This window comes from Rhagoletis zephyria, unplaced genomic scaffold, assembly GCF_001687245.7.
Source record: "Rhagoletis zephyria isolate East Lansing unplaced genomic scaffold, Rhagoletis_zephyria_1.1 Rzeph_scaffold_02532, whole genome shotgun sequence".
NCBI classification, from domain to species: domain Eukaryota; kingdom Metazoa; phylum Arthropoda; class Insecta; order Diptera; family Tephritidae; genus Rhagoletis; species Rhagoletis zephyria.
In genome coordinates this window covers 1-18,347 of record NW_016159616.1, presented here as the reverse complement: position 1 = coordinate 18,347, position 18,347 = coordinate 1, and the positions used below count along the sequence as shown (strand labels likewise).

The following is an 18,347-nucleotide window of genomic DNA, read 5'->3' as shown; positions in this document are numbered from 1 at the left end:
GTGACATAATGATAAGGTTACCGACATATTGAGAAGTTTTGACGTTTTTGAAATTAATTTTAATATATATTTTTTTTTTTTTTTTGAAAATGTAGTTTAGTCTACTTATAACCAAACACCTATAAATTCAAGTTTAAAACTTTGTGCAAAATACAAAAAAAAACCATTTTTCCATTAAAACACCACGCTTTTTATTCATAATTTTTGGTTATTAGGTTGGGTATGCAGTTTCTCCGACATACTTTGTATGAAAGAAAATGCGTGACACCATCAAAAAACTTGCCAAAAAAAGCCACTTGCAGCTTGCACTTCATTATAATAGAATTGGCTAATTGAAAAAAAAATATTAAATAGTCAAAACTTATCATTATGTGGGTGAACTTATCATTATGTCACTCACTATATATGTTTCTGAATATGTAGTAGGGCGGGTCACTTTTTCTTGACTTTGTAGGTATGGCATAGAATAATACTACGCGAAATTCGAAGAGACTTTCAAGCTTTGCAAAATACGAAAATAGGTGTTTTTCTTAGCAACGTTTTTTTGTTTTTTAGTTATACATAGCGTCGCAAAGAAGTGTTAAGTTTTTTTTATAAACTCATACCATAAGAGTTTTTGGTATGAGGAATTCATTTTTGGACTTATCTTTTTCTTAAAACATGCTGAAATGTGAAAAATTAGCACATTTTCACTGTCCCTTACATTTTTTTTCACACAACTAAAATTTAAATGATAATTTAATCTTTTTAAGATGATGATGTAACCGAAATATATTCGAAAAAAATTAAAACCCTGCGTTTTAATTAAAATTTATAAAGAAAAGCTTTTGACCTCAAGCCGGCACAACTAAAAAATTAAAATTTTTTAATTACTTACATTTTTTCAAATTATGGCTTCCTAATAAAAATTTACACTGCAGAAAATTAAAACGCTGCTAAGGAAAAACTAACAACTTTTCACAATTTGGCAAGCTCGAAATTGATTTTAGGCCCACCATAGTTTCTTCGCCAAAGTTTTTAGGATTTGACGTAGAATACTCTTATACCCTACCGGTATAGTCGAAAATATTTCCCACACAAATTGACTCGCCCTAATGTATACTTAATAATTAATTATACTTCGAAATACATTTGAATATATGTTATATTTTAATGAATCCTTGATAAAGTCGTCTATGTGACTTTAGCAGTTTTTCTATAGTTTAAGAATTTACAAAATCAAATACCCATAGCCATGCGAAAGTGTCGAATAGAATGGTACGCCATACTTTTCTCTAACTATATTGTACCATTATGGTTGGAAAAGATATTTTGGAAAATCTCACGCTGGGAATAGGGCTGCCACCTACCAAAGTGAATTTAGCAACTTGGGCATATGAAATATTGAAATGTGGTAATCGCAAAAAAATATTATAGAATTATTTGATCTAAACGTATTTTTTAATAGAGTTGCCACCTATTTAGGTGATCAAAATCATTTTAAAAATTAAAATGTATATGCAAAATATTCAGAACTGAACAGAAAGAAGTAGATATTTTATACCAATTCAATTGTAATTTTCTTAATCGGTGGCAAGCAAGCAGAAATTTAGAGAAAATTTAAAAACTTTAAGTTCTAGAAAAAATTGTATTATATATTGTTTTTTTTTAATTGAAAATGTGCACTTCGCTTAATTTTGAGAGCTTTTGCTTATCCTGTAAAATTGTCATTTGTGGCCTTCTGCAGTGATTAAAGTGATTTAAAAATTGTTAATTTAGAATTATAATTATTTACAAATATGTGTATGTACATTAGGGTACCTCACCAAAAAAAATTGTGGTTTGTATACCGCAATTATAAAACTTCGTATATTTTAATACTTTCGCCAAAATTTTTTGGATAAATATTAAGATTGATTTAAAGAAGCTGGACCGATTTGATTCCGTTAATAAGCCTAAAATTTTCTATCAACTGTGAATATTTAAAAACTATTTTTTTTTATAAAAAAAAAATCGATTTTTGAAAGCATTTTCAAATAGGTCCAGCTTACGTGAGTACATTTTCTATCATATGAGATGATTTGTGGTGAAAATATTTTTAAAATCTATTTATAAAAAAACGATTTTTGCAGCTATTTCCAAATCGGTCCAGCTCACGTAATGTTAAGATTTTCCGGCATATTTTGGCGTACGTTTTAAAATGTAATAAACTTAATTATTCTGAAGGAGAAACAAAAACACATTTTTTTTGTGTGGAGAATGATGCACCCTAATGCAAATACATATGTATATATTTTTATGGATATTATCAAGCAAGTTAGATATGTTTGTATGTATTACTTGCAAGAATTTGTTTACAAACACTTTTACTTATGCATCGCTTAGAATTTTAAATTTATTTTGCGACAATAATTCATATTTTTGTATTTTTTATTTGGTTTTCAATAAAATAAGCTATTCCTTTTTTAAATTTGTTTTTCTTTTAGCTACTGTATTTATGTATGTACATCTATATATATATATATATATATATACTCGTACACTTATATATGCCCAGCCAGCGAGTGCAACAATAACAACGATCGCAAGTTTGTGTAGTATTTCAAAGTTGTTGTTGTTGTTTGTTTATGTTAAATAGCAAGCGCACGCTCGTTGTCGCTACTGTAGTATTATACGATTTTGTTAATTACTTTGGTTTAAAATTATGTATTTATTTTTTTGCTGGTGTAGTAATTTTGCTAAGCGAACAAGCTCATTTGAATAGTTATTTTTTATTTTATTTAGTTTTGTTTGGCTTACCATTGCAGCGCTAAGTACAAAGTATCTGTTGTTGCCCGCCAAGTTTCAAGTTTCTTTCATAATTAATCGACGAGACACGACTAGCGCGCGAACGACAGCAGCGGCGGCGGCGACTTGTCTCAAACACAGACGTTTCTAGCTGCGCGGCATACTTACATATACGGGGCCAGTATGTAGTTACGCTCACGCTTCGTGCATTGCGCATGCGCCAGCTACAACTAAGTTACGGACGGACCGATGTCAATCACAAGCGCGCCTCGAGTCAGGTTTGTCAAATTTAGTTGAAATGCAATCCGTGCGCGTAACGCCCTGCTTCACGCGATTATGTACACTCATACATATTCATAAATTTGTAGAATGCTACTCGCCGCTATGCGTTTCAAAACGGCCGCTCAACGGTCATGCTTGGTAAGCTGTAAAGGCGCTTTGCCGCTTAGCGATAACATTTCGTTACCTAGATTGTTGTTGTCAGCGGCACTTGCGCTATTGCCATTATTGTTGTTATTATTGCCGCTGTAGCCAACATTTTGCTGGACAGCACCGCCGCGCGTCGTACGTCGCAGTACTTCCACTTCATCTTCAGAATCGTCATGCACATTGATCTCTTCTTCCGAATCCTCAGAGGAATCATCCACAGTCACCAGCTGTTGTTGTTGTTGTTGTTGTTGTTGATGCTGCTTGAGTTCATCCGTCGCGCCACCCATGCTAGCGACATTTGCCGATAATGTCGCCGCCACTGCATATTGCCGCACTAAGTGCGCAAATGCCGCCGCAGAGGGCGAACCAACTAGCGAGCGGAAGGCGCTATGCTCACCGCCCATGGATAATGGCGCTGATGCTGTGGGCGATGGGCTGTGTTGTTGCTGTTGCTGTTGCTGATGCTGCTGTTGTTGTTGTGATGTCGCTATACTGGCCGCTAGCGTGGCGGCTAAGTGCTGCGGATGCTGTTGCTGTGCCGCCGCCGCCGCCGCAGCTGCCGCTGTCTCCATGTTCACCTCCGCCGCTGCGTGTTGCAGCTGACCGCCTGTCGCCGTATAATGCGCCTTGGCGGCCAATTGTTGCTGCTTCTGTTGTTGTTGTTGGTGGTGGTGCTGCTGTTGTTGGCTGTAATGATTGAGCAACATTGTCGCAGCAGTACTGTTCGCCGGATGAGCAGCATGGTGCGTGAAATGGTGTCCGAGCGGTCGAAATTCCAATTCGCTCCCTTGAGAACTTGCTGCTGTCGCCGCCATGTGACTGCCGCCAATCGAGTAATGGTGATGCCCTGATTGTTGGTCGTTGGCCGCACAGGTAGAGGCGTTGCTGTTGCTGTGACAACTGGAGGTCGGTGAAGCGGCCACGCCCATTGTCGCTGATGATACATGGCTGTGGCTGTGACTGTGATTGAGGCTGTTGTTGTTGCTGCTGTAGCTGTTGTTGTTGTTGTTGTTGCTTTCGGGCGACGGCTGTGAATGCGGAACGTGTGGATGGCCGGAGGGGCTGGAGCGCTGCTTCAGTAGATTCATGCGCTGATGGCGGCGCCACTTCGCCCTTCTGTTGGAAAACCAAACCTGAATTGATCAATGCGGAAAGGACGATGTGGTTAGTTCAAAAATAAACGCGACTATTGAATGCGCAAGCAGCGGATAAAAGAACAAAAAGTTGCAATGAGTGATTGAGTGAAGCAAATAAAAATTAAAGAACGGTTAAAGTATATTCAAGCAAAATGAAAACGAAAGTAGGGGCACGCTACAACAGTGGAACTTTCCATTCAGATAATTTTGGATATGGAACGGATATATAAAGATACGGATATGGATAAAGATATGGATATGGAAATAGATATCGATAATGATATGGATATGGAAATGGGGATCGATATGGATATGGATGCGCATATGGATATGGAAATGGGGATCGATATGGATATGGATATTGATATGTACATATATGGTATGAAAATGAAAATGGATATGGATATAGATGTGGATATGGATATCTATGAACATGGTAATGGATAAAGATATGGATATGGGAATGGATATGGGTATGGATGTGGTTATGGATATAGATATGGAAATGGATACGAATGTGTATATGGGTATGGATAAAGATATGGATATGGATACGGATATGGATATGTTTATAAATATGTATATGGATATGGATAAAGATATGGATATGGAAATAGATATAGATATTGATATGAGTTTGTATATGGATATCGATATGGATATGGATAAAGATACGGATGTGGATATGGGTAGATATGAATATGGATGTGGATATGGATATGAATATGTATATGGATATGAATATGAACTTGTAAATGGATATGTATCTATATGGATATGCTTGTGCATATGGATATGGATATAGGATACATTAGATAAGATTATGCATATAGACGTTGGTGTGGATGTAAGCAGGATGCTCATTCATATTCAAAACTTAGAAATATGTATGTTAGGGCAGAGTAATTTAATTTCAAAAAAAGTGTATAGTATACATGAGCGTAGCCAGGTAGGGGAAGGGGGGTGCTCGAGCCCACCCCCCCTTAACTTTCAAATTTTCCTTATATATATATATGAAATAGTACCCTGAAATGCCAGCTTGATAGGGTCAAGCGCCCTCCCTACATTTCATTCTGGCTACGCCGATGATAGCATATTCAAATTCTACGTTCTATTCTAAAGATAAATACTGAATAAACCATATACCAAAAATGACGTTCGACCCTTCCAATTTTTAAAAGAAAAATTAGTGTATTATAATTTTTTCTGGACGAAATTAATTTTTCTTTTCCGAAATTTGTGTTTTATTATGTAATACACTGCTTTTTCTTTTGAAAATTGGGAGGGTCATTTTTGATATATAATTTGTTCGCCATTTTGCTTAAAACTAATCGTAGAATTTTACTTTGCTATACACCTTCTACAAAAAATTTGCTCTGAACANCCGAAATTAATTTTTCTTTTCCAAAATTTGTGTTTTATTATGTAATACACTGCTTTTTCTTTTGAAAATTGGGAGGGTCAAACGTCATGTTTGATATATATAATTTGTTCGCCATTTTTGCTGAGAATTAATAGTAGAATTTTACTTTGCTATACACCTTCTACAAAAAATTTGCTCTGAACAAATTACTCCGCCCTAATGTATATACATAAATATTTTCAGTACCATACACCTAAAGGGAGCACTTGAAATTAAGATTGCTACGCTACTTACTTGCACTCGCGCCTCACTCAACGACGTTCGGCTAGACAAGCGCTCGCGCGTGCTCACGCAAGGATAATGACTCTTATCGAACTCCTTCTCCAGCTCTTCCAATTGCTCCGGACTAAACGTAGTGCGATTGCGGCGAAATTTTGGCTCATCATCATCATCCAAGTAATCTGAATCCACATGCCGACTATCATCCGGCGATTCTAGAGTGTCACGACTACCTGATCCGGGCGATATTGCACGATTATTGCTTGTTAGCAGACCACTAGCTGCAGCGCTGCCAGCACTACTACCACACCCACCACCACTGCCGCCACCACCGGATGGTGGGAGCGTAGTAAGCGTTGGCCCTGTCGCTTGTGTGGGCCAAAAATGTGCAGCTGTTGGGGCGTTCGCTGCTGCCGCAGCCGCCGCAGCCGAGGGATGCCAAGTGAAGCCGCCATAAGGATGTGGTGGATAGAGGCTATAGGCAGCGGTGCGAGCAAATTCACTAGCCACACGCTCGGCAGCGCGATTGCGCAGTATACGATTGATGGAAGAGACCGATGGGGCAGTGGTATTTGTGCAAACGGCTGTGAGGGAAATATACATACAAATAAATGGATATGAATTCGAAAACTTGTTGATAAATTAAGGTTTAAAATTTTTAATTAACAATTTGGAAACTTTCTATAAAGCTGCCGCCTATCTTAAATATTACTTATACCCATATGTACCCGTCATCGAAAAAAGGAGATGCTCGTAGAATTCGGTAGTTCGAAAACTTGGAAAAGACTTAAAATTTACTAATAGAGTGCTCAGAGTATCTATTGTGAAAGATTACCAAAGTGTCGAACTTGTCATTTACTGTTTTCGTTCAACGTGATTTAATAAATCATATGATTGTAAAAATTAACGATTCTGAAGTTCAGGGTTATACTTATAGAAAGCTTTCCGGAACGTCTCCAGTTTCGTAGACGTACTGTATTCTGTCGAATTAAAAATATATTTATTTTGGTAACAACAAGACAATCGACTTGTTATTCCGCCGCCAGATATTCAGTCAACCGGGCACGCAGTTCGCCGGTTATCCGTTATCCAGCCAAATCACTATCCGTTGCATCTCTACATTAGAAACATCCAGTGGAAGTTTAAAAGCTCTTACATTAAGAAATCGCTGCTCATAAAGAGATGAACTTTCACATATTTAGCTCTACTTGCATACATACATATGTACATACATATCTTAACGCATTTATCGAAACATTGAGATTTATGAGATTTATGGTAGAATAGATATCAGTTCATCTGTGAACAATTTTACAGAATTAAATGCTTCAATAGCTTAAGCTTGACTTAAGGCGCAATACATCAGTTATGTATGTATGTAGTTACATATGTACACATAAGTGTATATTTATGTATAAGAAGTAGAATGAATTAATACGCTTTTAAGGCATTTTATGAGTTATTAAATTGCTTTGCATCAAGCCGACTGCTTATCTATCAATGCACTCGCTCACTCGCTAACTTTCAAGTAAAGAAGCCGCTTTCAGCTGACTTAAGCCATCATTAGCCCAGATGGGCAATCAATCAAGTGACGAGCAACGCGCAAACAAACAGTATCGGATTAAAATCTCTAATGACTTAAATGAAGCCAACAGCGTGCGAAGGTACACACACACACACACACNAGCTTATCTATCAATGCACTCGCTCACTCGCTAACTCTCAAGTAAAGAAGCCGCTTTCAGCTGACTTAAGCCATCATTAGCCCAGATGGGCAATCAATCAAGTGACGAGCAACGCGCAAACAAACAGTATGGGATTAAAATCTCTAATGACTTAAATGAAGCCAACAGCGTGCGAAGGTACACACACATACATACACACACACACACACAACATGCACGCTTGAGAAAAAGCTTGCAATCACCCTGCAGAAAAAAATTATGAATTGATAAAAAGTAATATCCTTGTAGATAGCGTTTTGGCGGGATTTCGATATAATATATTATTAATAGTTACCTACAAAAGCCTAACTTGAAACTAGTTGAAAAGTATTGCAGAAGTCAAGCAGATCCAATCGGGAGTTTGTTTTCCTTTAACAAGTTACTATTTAGATATCCTCATACAAATTTTACTTTGAATACACTTTTCTTCTGCACTTCACAAATACTTTTTCGAGTTCAGGACAAATAAAAGGAAGGATCGAAATTTTATATAATCACTTTGAAGTTATGTCTGACGGATTTCGAATATGGAACCACCTACAGCAGCATATGTAAACAAATACTNCCTGCAGAAAAAAATTACGAATTGATAAAAAATAACATCCTTGTAGATAGATTTTTGGCGGGATTTCGATATAATATATTATTAATAGTTACCTACAAAAGCCTAACTTGAAACTATTGAAAAGTATTGCAGAAGTCAAGCAGATCCAATCGGGAGTTTGTTTTCCTTAAACAAGTTTCTATTTAGATATCCTCATACAAATTTTACTTTGAATACACTTTTCTTCTGCACTTCACAAATACTTTTTCGAGTTCAGGACAAATAAAAGGAAGGATCGAAATTTTATATAATCACTTTGAAGTTATGTCTGACGGATTTCGAATATGGAACCACCTACAGCAGCATATGTAAACAAATACTATTATATATTGCCTTTCTTATTTATGTTTTATGCCAAAAAGTAGTTGGTCACAAGTTAGTTAGTTGACATGCAATGCAGAGGTAACCACCATTGACTCAACGAAAATACACAGATAATAGTGTCTTTTACTTCCTTCATAATCAACTTCATGATAACTTATAGTTTCCTGCAGGGAAGCTACTACAATGCCATATACAGTGTTATATATATGTATCTAAACATGTACATTAGGGTGGACCAAAAAAATCCAGATCTCCAGATATGAAGAATATCAAAAATAATTAGACACGTATTTTTTTATTTTGCAATCGATTAATATTTGCCCATGCCGCCGGGGTTTTAAAGTTTGCCATGTATTTTACATGGGGAAAAAATGCGTAAAATTGTTTGCTTCTTTTTTGCATTCTACTCGATATTTTCTGTAGGTTTGTTATAAAAGAATTTAAAATATAGGGTTGCCAGATATTTTAAAATATTAAATTATTTAAAGGTCAATAAAATCATCAAAACTAAATCCGCTTGAAGATATTTAAAAACATTTTTGAACGGGGTTGCCGCCTTTCTAAAAAAAAATAGAACAATGATTATTTAAAATTTATGCTTATTTAATACCACAATATGGGTATCACACGAAAGGTGTACGCATATGCTTTAGACTTGCATGTTTTTAAACAACGTTGCCGCCCATGTTAACTAAGATTAGGTAATTATGTAAGTTAAGTGAAATGATGCAATATGCATTTCTGCACATTCGATAGTTTGACATGGTAGCGACGATGCATCGCACTCATTTTAATTTTTTTGATAGGCGGCAACTCTATTCAGGAATATGTAGGGGCTGAAGCTTATTTTAACACATTCTCTTTGAAAATCATATTTTACTTAACCGCATGTAGCATGATTTAAAAACTTTTTTATTTTAGATAAATGGCAACCCTATCCAAAAATAAATGTAAGCTAAAATTCGTTTTTTAGAAACCTTTCTGGGAGTGCATAAACCTTCCATTTGATACCCATATTGTGGTATAAAGTAAGCTTAAAATTTTAATAGCCGTGTTTTTTAGAATGGTGGCAACACCGTACAAAAAATTTTTGAGTCTCTTCAAACGCTTTCAGTTTAAATGAAAAAACTTTCGAAGACTTCTGAAGGGAAATGGCCATATTCGATCAAAAAGTATTTATGTTTAACGATTTTATAGCAATTTTACGAAAAAGTATATTTTCCCCATGTAAGATGCATGGGAAACTTTAAAACCCCGGCGACACGGATAAATATTACCGATTTCAAAACAAAAATATATGTGTCTCCTAATNAGAAATTTTATATAATCACTTTGAAGTTATGTCTGACGGATTTCGAATATGGAACCACCTACAGCAGCATATGGAAACAAATACTATTATATATTGCCTTTCTTATTTATGTTTTATGCCAAAAAGTAGTTGGTCACAAGTTAGTTGACATGTAATGCAGAGGTAACCACCATTGACTCAAAGAAAATACGCAGATAATAGTGGCTTTTACTTCCTTCATAATCAACTTCATGATAACTTAAAGTTTCCTGCAGGGAAGCTACTACAATGCCTTATACACTGTTATATATATGTATCTACATTAGGGTGGTCCAAGAAAATTTCCTCCAGACACACCACCAGATCTGAAAAATATCAAAAATAATTAGACGCGTATCTTTTTAATTTGCAATCGATTAATATTTACCCATGCCGCCGGGGTTTTGAAGTTTCCCATGTATTTTACATGGGGAAAATACATTTTTTCGTAAAAGTTTTTACTTCTTTTTTACATTCTACTCGATATTTTCTGTAGGTTTGTTATAAAAAAAATTAAAATATAGGGTTGTCAGATATTTTAAAATATTAAATTATTTAAAGGCCAATAAAATCATCAAAACTAAATGCGCTTGAACATACTTAAAAACATTTTTGAACGGAGTTGCCACCTTTCTAAAAAAAAAATAGATTAATGATTATTTAAAAATTAAGCTTATTTAATACCAAAATATGGGTATCACACGAAAGGTGTACGCATATGCTTTAGACTTGCATGTTTTTAAACAAAGTTGCCACCCATCTGTTAACTAAGATGAGGTAATTATGTAAGTTAAATGAAATGATGCAATATGCATTTCTGCACATTCAATAGTTTGACATGGTAGCGACGATGCATCGCACTCATTTTAATTTTTGCGATAGGCGGCAACTCCATTCAGAAATATGTAGGGGCTAAAGCTTATTTTAACACATTTTGTTTGAAAATCATATTTTACTTAACCGCATGTAGCATGATTTAAAAACTTTTTTATTATAGATAAATGGCAACCCTATCCAAAAATATATGTTAACTAAAGTTCGTTTGTTTAGAAACCTTTTCTGTGAGTACATAAACCTTCCTTTTGATACCCATATTGTGGTATTAAGTGAGCTTAAAATTTTAATAGCCGTTGTTGTGTTTTTTAGAATGGTGGCAACCCCGTACAAAAATGTTTTTGAATCTCTTCAAACGCTTTCAGTTTAAATGAAAAAAACTTTCAAAGACTTCTGTAGGGAAATGATCTTATTCGATCAAAAAGTATTTATGTTTAACTATTTTATAGCAATTTTACGAAAAAGTATATTTTCTCCATGTAAGATGCATGGGAAAATTCAAAACCCCGGCGGCACGGATAAATATTACCGATTTCAAAACAAAAATATATGTGTCTCCTAATTTTTGATATTCTTCAGTTCTGGGGGGTGGTAGCAAGAAAAATTAAAAAAAGTGATTTTCCTATATATTTTTGGACCACTCTAATGTACATACATATGTGCGTAGAGGCAATGTGTTGCATATCTGTTTTATTATACATTTAATCAGCGCTGCATTCTAATTGGTGTTTATGAGGTTGCACCTAACAGGCAATCTACATTTTTATATATGTACATACACACATACATAGGTATATATTTTACTCGTATCAAATATTTTTATACATACCTTCCGATATCAACCGTTCACGTATTTCCCATGCGAATATTGTTGGATTCTCGCGCTTATACTGTTCGATCTTTGAGACAACTGTTGGTGTAGCAACTTTTGGCTTGGAGCCACCAATTAGACCAGGTGGACGCAGTGAACCTGAAATGGGCGCAAGAATAAAGAAAGTAAAAACATCAGCAAAAAAATAAAAAATAAATTATTAATACATCAGTAATTGAAGATAAAGAAATAAAATTGCAAAGAAAGGTTATAAAGAAAAATGATAGGAGGCATGCCACATAAAGGAAGTGATGCGCAGATATGCCTAGAAAAGTGTTTTAAGTAAGCGCGTTTATGTGTGTATGTATGCAACTGCGCATGCGTTCAAACACACAGGCAGCCTGACAGGATACGTCAACACAGGCAGGCAGCAAACGCCTCATACGTTGCCTCCGCTCAAGACCTGCCCCTATGAAGCGCAACTCAATTCAACTAAGTAAACGCCACAAGCGCACAATTAACAATTTTACTCGCAATCATAAAAAAATGCAATTAGCGCGCTCTTTAAATAAATATTTATCACCATATCAACTCCCCGATGTGTTGGCTGTGACAAAATGCGCAGCAGTAACGGATGCACAGACACCAACATCAACAACAACAACAACACGAAGAGTGCCACTGGGAACCCTTTCCAAATGTGTCTGCGACTTTATCAATCATTTTTTACTTGGCGAAACGCTTCGCACTGCTACTTAGCTTGTTTGCTTCCTTGCTGACTTAGTAACTCGCAGCGTACGACTCGTCGGCGTATGAGTTACCTGGCTACCGATTTGCCGCCACAATGATCTTTATCATGCTTATAAAGTTACTACATACATATGTACATACACACATACATAAATATATGGAGCTATTTGTTTAAATAAATGTGTATGTGTGGCACTTATGTGAATATAATAGCTTTATCAGCAATTTGCAATCGGCGGGCCGAATATTTGTACCTACATACAAGGCGCTACTGACAGATAGCGACGGAAGCCGAGCATCAAGCGCTGCCAACCACATGCATATGTACGAGTACATATATTCATACATATATGCATTATATATTAAAGTTTCTGTTGTTGTTGTTGTTGTTGTTGTTATGATGTGCAGCGTTGCATAGCGCACTTATTGGTGTTGTACAATAAAATTACTTTGTTATTGTTGCTGTTGCTTATTGCATGCACAAAATGAGTGGCAGTTCTGTGGCACTTATTGTTGCAATCGCACAAATTAAAGTTGTTGTATGTACATATTTATACACCAGGGGCGCACTGAAGTATCCGAGTATTTAGATAGTAAAATTAATTTTAATACTGTGTGATACTTAGCATCGACCAGTTGCAAAACCGCCTAAATCGCCGTTGTGGCAAAAATGAAATGAAAAATTTGGTGACTCTGAACTCCAGGCATCGAGATTTATGCATAAAAATCGTTAAATCGTTATTAAAACAACAGATTTGTAAAATAATAGCTAGAGAAAATACCGCCTATCAAGGCATAGAATAATTCAATTCAAAGAATAAATCGTTTTTTCGCACTCCTGTAAAATTTTAATCCAATAAGATAGGCGGTTTTGCAACTAGGCGATGGGCAGTTTTGCAAAAACATCGACGATATGTTTTTATTTTCGGCAAGTCCAGGAAAAGTCTAAATGAGACACATCCTTGCCTTAATTTACAAAGGTCCTAACCATTGAGTTTTATATTTTAGAGGAGAAGCAAAAAACATAAAAAAATTAAATCAAAAGCAGATTGGGTTTTTTTTAAAAGTGGCATATAAGTCCGTTGTTTTTGATACTAACAATTTAAAATTTTTAGTGAAGGTGTATTTTAATATACCCTACCAAAATCTGTGAAACTTTATATCATATATTTAGCATATAAACAAGATTTGACAATTTAATTTATTACATTTCAATTTTGATTATTCATTTATAAAAGTACAGTTTATTCTTTAACAAAAACCATACAAATCTAAGTTCAAATATTGTTTTAATTTGAATTAGATTTCTAGTATCCCCTTCAATTTTAGTACTTGCCGTTGATTTTGGAAAATGTTTTTTTTTGCAAGTTTTGCTCATTTTCTTCATATAAAAAAATCGTCGAGCAAACTTCGTATGGAAGCAAATGAATGACTGCCATCGTCAACGAAAAAAAAATGCCAAAAATCAAAAAAAAAGCCAAAATTGCACAAACATTGCAAACTTTTGTATGTGTTTAGTCAAAGGGCAACCTATACTTCCATAAAATATAATTAAAATTAACAAAAAGTATAAATGAACTACAACTACAATGCCTCAAGAGAGGACTGGGAAGGGCGGGGGCGGTAAACTTATACACGGACGGATCAAAGCGTAGAGGCAGGGTTGTTGGAGCTGTCTTCTGTCGGGAACTCTCCATAAAAACTATGCTCAAACTTCCGGACCCGGACTTCTGCAGTGCGTTTTCAGATGTAAATAGCTGCCATCAAGGAAGCGGTAGACTCACTGATAAAGAATGTGACGTCTGTTAGGGCCCTAAACGCTATGATGGTGCGCTCACAATCGGTAAAGGAATCTTGGACCTCTCTATCAATCGCGTCGGAGTACTTCTGAGGTGGACCGGGGGCAGTCAAAGGCGCTCCTTACGGTTGAAAAGCCTCAGATCTCGCTAGTGGTGGGGGTTCTGACAGGACATTGTGCGATTGGTATACTTGGCTACTTTGAACTAGTCATATGGATACTCGAATACTGCTGTGGTTTTTAGGCTTAGATTATAGCCGATATAATTGGCAAAGATGATGAGAGAATGAACTGGACTACCTCCAATCTCTATAGAAGATGGCTAAACAGAAGAGTCTTATGTAGTTAAATTTTGCTTCTGAGTCACTAACAAACGGCCTTGAACGATATATTTTGTAAGAAAGCTATATGCGTTTAAGGTTTGTTTGTTTGGTCTATTTAATTGCATCATTGTCGCAGGGTAAAGGTTTGATCCGGTCCAAATTTGCTTTCACCTAGTGTTTGTACATGTAGGGAAAATTCCCTGCCCATAGGGATTTTATTAGAAAAAAATTAGTGTCGGGAAAAGAACGACAGCTTTTTATAAATTACACAGGTTTACAAAAAAAAGGTTATGCATATTAAACCAAACCTATATATCCCTCTGTTATTCGACATGCTGAATGCGAATCCGAGATCCGGTAACATCCATAATGTCAGCTTCGAGGCCATTTGAGGGTCAACAGGACAAAAAATGTATTCAATAAAAAAAAAATGTTTTGTTGTGGCTGAATCCGAATATGGGGGTCCTGGAGTTCTCAAGGTCATTTAGAGGTCATGCGAAGGTCATCCCAAGGTCAAAATCAAAATAATTTTATTGCATTTTCAGGTTTAGTCAAACATTTTACGGCTTTCTTTTGATGTTTGGTCGAGCTTCTCCTCCAGTTTGTGGCGTCCGCCTTGATGTTGTCACACAAGGGGGAGGGCCCTACAGTTTTACGCCAACTGCGAACGGCGATTGTATTTTTAAGAGAAGCTGTTTTTCATGGCAGAGGGGCGACAGCTGTTAAGAAAAACCCTTATTTCTATATTTTTTTTGCGATGTTGTTTTGACAAGGGCTTGAACCCAGGCGCTGGGGAGTGATAGCGCGCACTGCAAACCACTACACTACAGCAGCCGCACCAAAAACTTCATGTTTTTTTTTTCAAACTACCGTTCACAGCTAATTTTTACACGAATTGGCGCTTGCTTGCTTTTTAAATTTTCATCAATTTTGGAAAATTTGCGGCATTGTGTACATTTTGAGAGTAAGTAGCAAGGATTACTAAAATAAGTTGTAAGTATTAGACGAGAATTAGAGATATGAATGAGCGCCTTAACAGGATTAAGGGACTTTGTTTCTGTTGCCTTCTCTATTTTGTAGTCAAACTTTTTCGGGTTTTCTTTTGATGTTATAACAAATTATTTGATAAAAATTTTAGGGAATATTGACGGGAAACATTTTAATAAGTGTAGTTTTTTCTTGTTGAGTGAAGATTTTTCAAAAAAGTATGTACCATGACTGCTTTCACCTACGCCCACAGTTCATTCTTTGACGAAGTGTGTATCTAATAAGAATTAAAGACACATTCACTTCACTTTCAACAAGAAAGTGTGCAGTGAGCCAAAATATTTACTTAAACTTATATTATTTGTGTGCAAGTATAGTGAATTGCGTACAGTATTTGAATATTCGCCAGTAGTAAACACCTCCTAAGCTACCGTCAATACTTTTGGTGTCATTCACAAAACTCTTAAATATTTATTTATTTACGTAAATAGCTAAATATTTATTTATTTACCTACTTTCAGTCGGAACTACCACGTGTGTTTACTAACTGGCACCGATAGACCGTTCAATAGAAATTTTTTGCATACGACATCGCTGTTGGTGGCATAAACTTGCGGCTGTTTATATATTCCAGTATAAATGGCCTTACCTAATTTTTATTTAATACGTGTGGTTTCTCAGAGCGTATGCGTACTCCAACCATACACTTGTACTACTGCAGTATGCATGTGGCTGTATTAAAATGTTTCAAACATACAAATATGCATTAATGGAACAGCATTAGTGGTATTCGAGCTTCTGTGTATTCGCGTACGTACGTAGAATTTGAATTTATTTGTGGAAATTCATGACTACGCATGAATTGTTCACACTATTTCACTCCTACATACGGTGACCATCCGTCCGGTCAAGTGATGTTGGTATATGATCATGATTTTCTCCATAAACAGTTTCTAATCTGAATACCTGTGATTCGAATCGAGGAATAAATACAGTGACCAAAATAGAAATTAGGACTCAACATTCTAGTAAGTTTTGGCTTAGTTTTTTTAATGTTTATTATTTATTTTATAAAAGTTAAGCTCTATTCCCAACAAAAAACCATATATGTAATACCAAATTTCCAACTTTGTGCAAAGACTATACAAATGAATTCTGCAATGTTTCACAAAAATTTCAAACTTTTTAATTAGAATCGTTGAAAAAAAATGTGGTTTGAAATTATGTAACTCACTAAAATTGAGTATAATAAAGGGCGAGTGAAAAGTTCTGCTCGTTTGCTTCTCTTTCAAAAAAATGGTCGGACATACTTATTTAGTATGAAAAAATACGTAACACCGCCAAAACAAAAATTGCCAAAAATTAATGGTAAGCCTTAGCGACTTAAAAGTGCACTTTATTATACTCAAATTTAACGTTTTTTTTTTAACAAAGAAGGCTTTAAGATCTGTAAGTTGCTGTAGAAAAAATTTTCTAAATTATTTTTTGTACCATATTCAGCTCTCATAAATATGGTCACGTCATCACTATACCAAAATCTTTAGTCAGTGTGAGTTTTGAAAACTAGTATTAAAACTGATTCAAAAACAAAAGCTTGCACCTTTCTGTGTTTTATATAATTGACGACCAGAGAGTTTTTATGTACAGCGTGCACATTTACTAATTTAAAATTTATAGAAAGCTTAAAAAGCTTTAGTTGTCTAAAAAGAGCTTAAAAAGCTCCGGTTATGTTTTAGGCATCACAGTCACGAACAGAACATATCCCGCGATAGGAGGTTTTTAAAGCTTTTCATTGATTTTACAGAGTCGCGCTAAAAGTAAAAGTTCTCTTTGATCTTGACCGATTTATCTGATCATCGTTGCTACAGAGCAGTAATGCTCAACACCAGCGCCAGCCTTATGTGGAATTTATATAATCGCAAATAGGGTAAAAGCGCTGATGGGCGCTGCTTTTCTGCATGGGCAAAGCTCTTTTAAGCATTCTATACAAATGAAGCTCTTTTAAGCTTTCTATACAAATGAAGCTCTTTTAAGCTTTCTATACAAATGAATAGAAAGCTTAAAAAAGCTTTGCCCGCGGGGAAAGTAGTGCCCATCACCGATATAGAGCAACAACGACCAGAGAGAGCTTTTAGTTTTTGTTTTTTTATAGCACAAAAGGGGGTGAAAAAAGCTCACTCATTCAGATATTTTGAGAGAAAGCTCATATATATCATTTAGCTTCGCCTCGCTCGAATATTCGTAATGGCCGAGTCAGCAAACACAGTGATCCGAGATTAAGGCCTTGGGCAGCAGAATTTTCATTTTTTTATAGCTTACATATTTTCCGTTTTAATTTAACTTTCTTTTTATTTTTAACCGACTTCACAAAAAGGAGAAGGTTACCAGTTCGTCGGAATATTTTTTTTTTTCTATGTATGTTACTGCATAACTTTGGACCACGTTAACCGAGTCGGTATTGTTTTTTGCTTCAAAATTTCATTTTAAAATTATTATTTTAAAAAGAAAAATATATTTTTTAATTTTTTTTTTTTTTTTAATTTTTAGAAACTTGTTTTATGTATTTTTTCTTCTTTAATTTAATTTTTTTTTTCTTAGTTTAACTTTCTTTTAATTTTTTAAATAAGAATTTCTGATTTCATTTACTTTTTTTTTGGTTTAATTTTCTTTTCATTTTTAAATGTTATTAATTACAAAAGAAAAATATGTGTTTTAATTTCATTTTATTAAAAAAAATATGTATATGTTATTTATTTTTCCTTTTTTCAATTTAATTTGTTTTTATTCAATTTAATTGGATTTTGCTTTAGTTTTTAGGTTTTGTTTTAAGAATAAAAAATTTTGAGATTAATCAAATTTTTAAGTACATATCTCCTATTTTCTTTTTAA

The 18,347-nt window shown here is 35.1% G+C and overlaps 1 protein-coding gene across 1 annotated transcript; it reads right to left on the bottom strand.

Annotated features, from left to right (window-relative positions):
• Positions 1 to 2,465: 2,465 nt before the first annotated feature.
• On the bottom strand, positions 2,466 to 11,775 carry LOC108367089 (paired box protein Pax-6-like; the record flags this gene model as incomplete). Its single annotated transcript, XM_017621633.1, has 3 exons — positions 2,466 to 4,328; positions 5,989 to 6,557; positions 11,619 to 11,775. Coding segments are annotated over 3 exons (1,884 nt in total), but the record flags the coding sequence as incomplete, so codon positions are not given.
• Positions 11,776 to 18,347: the final 6,572 nt, after the last annotated feature.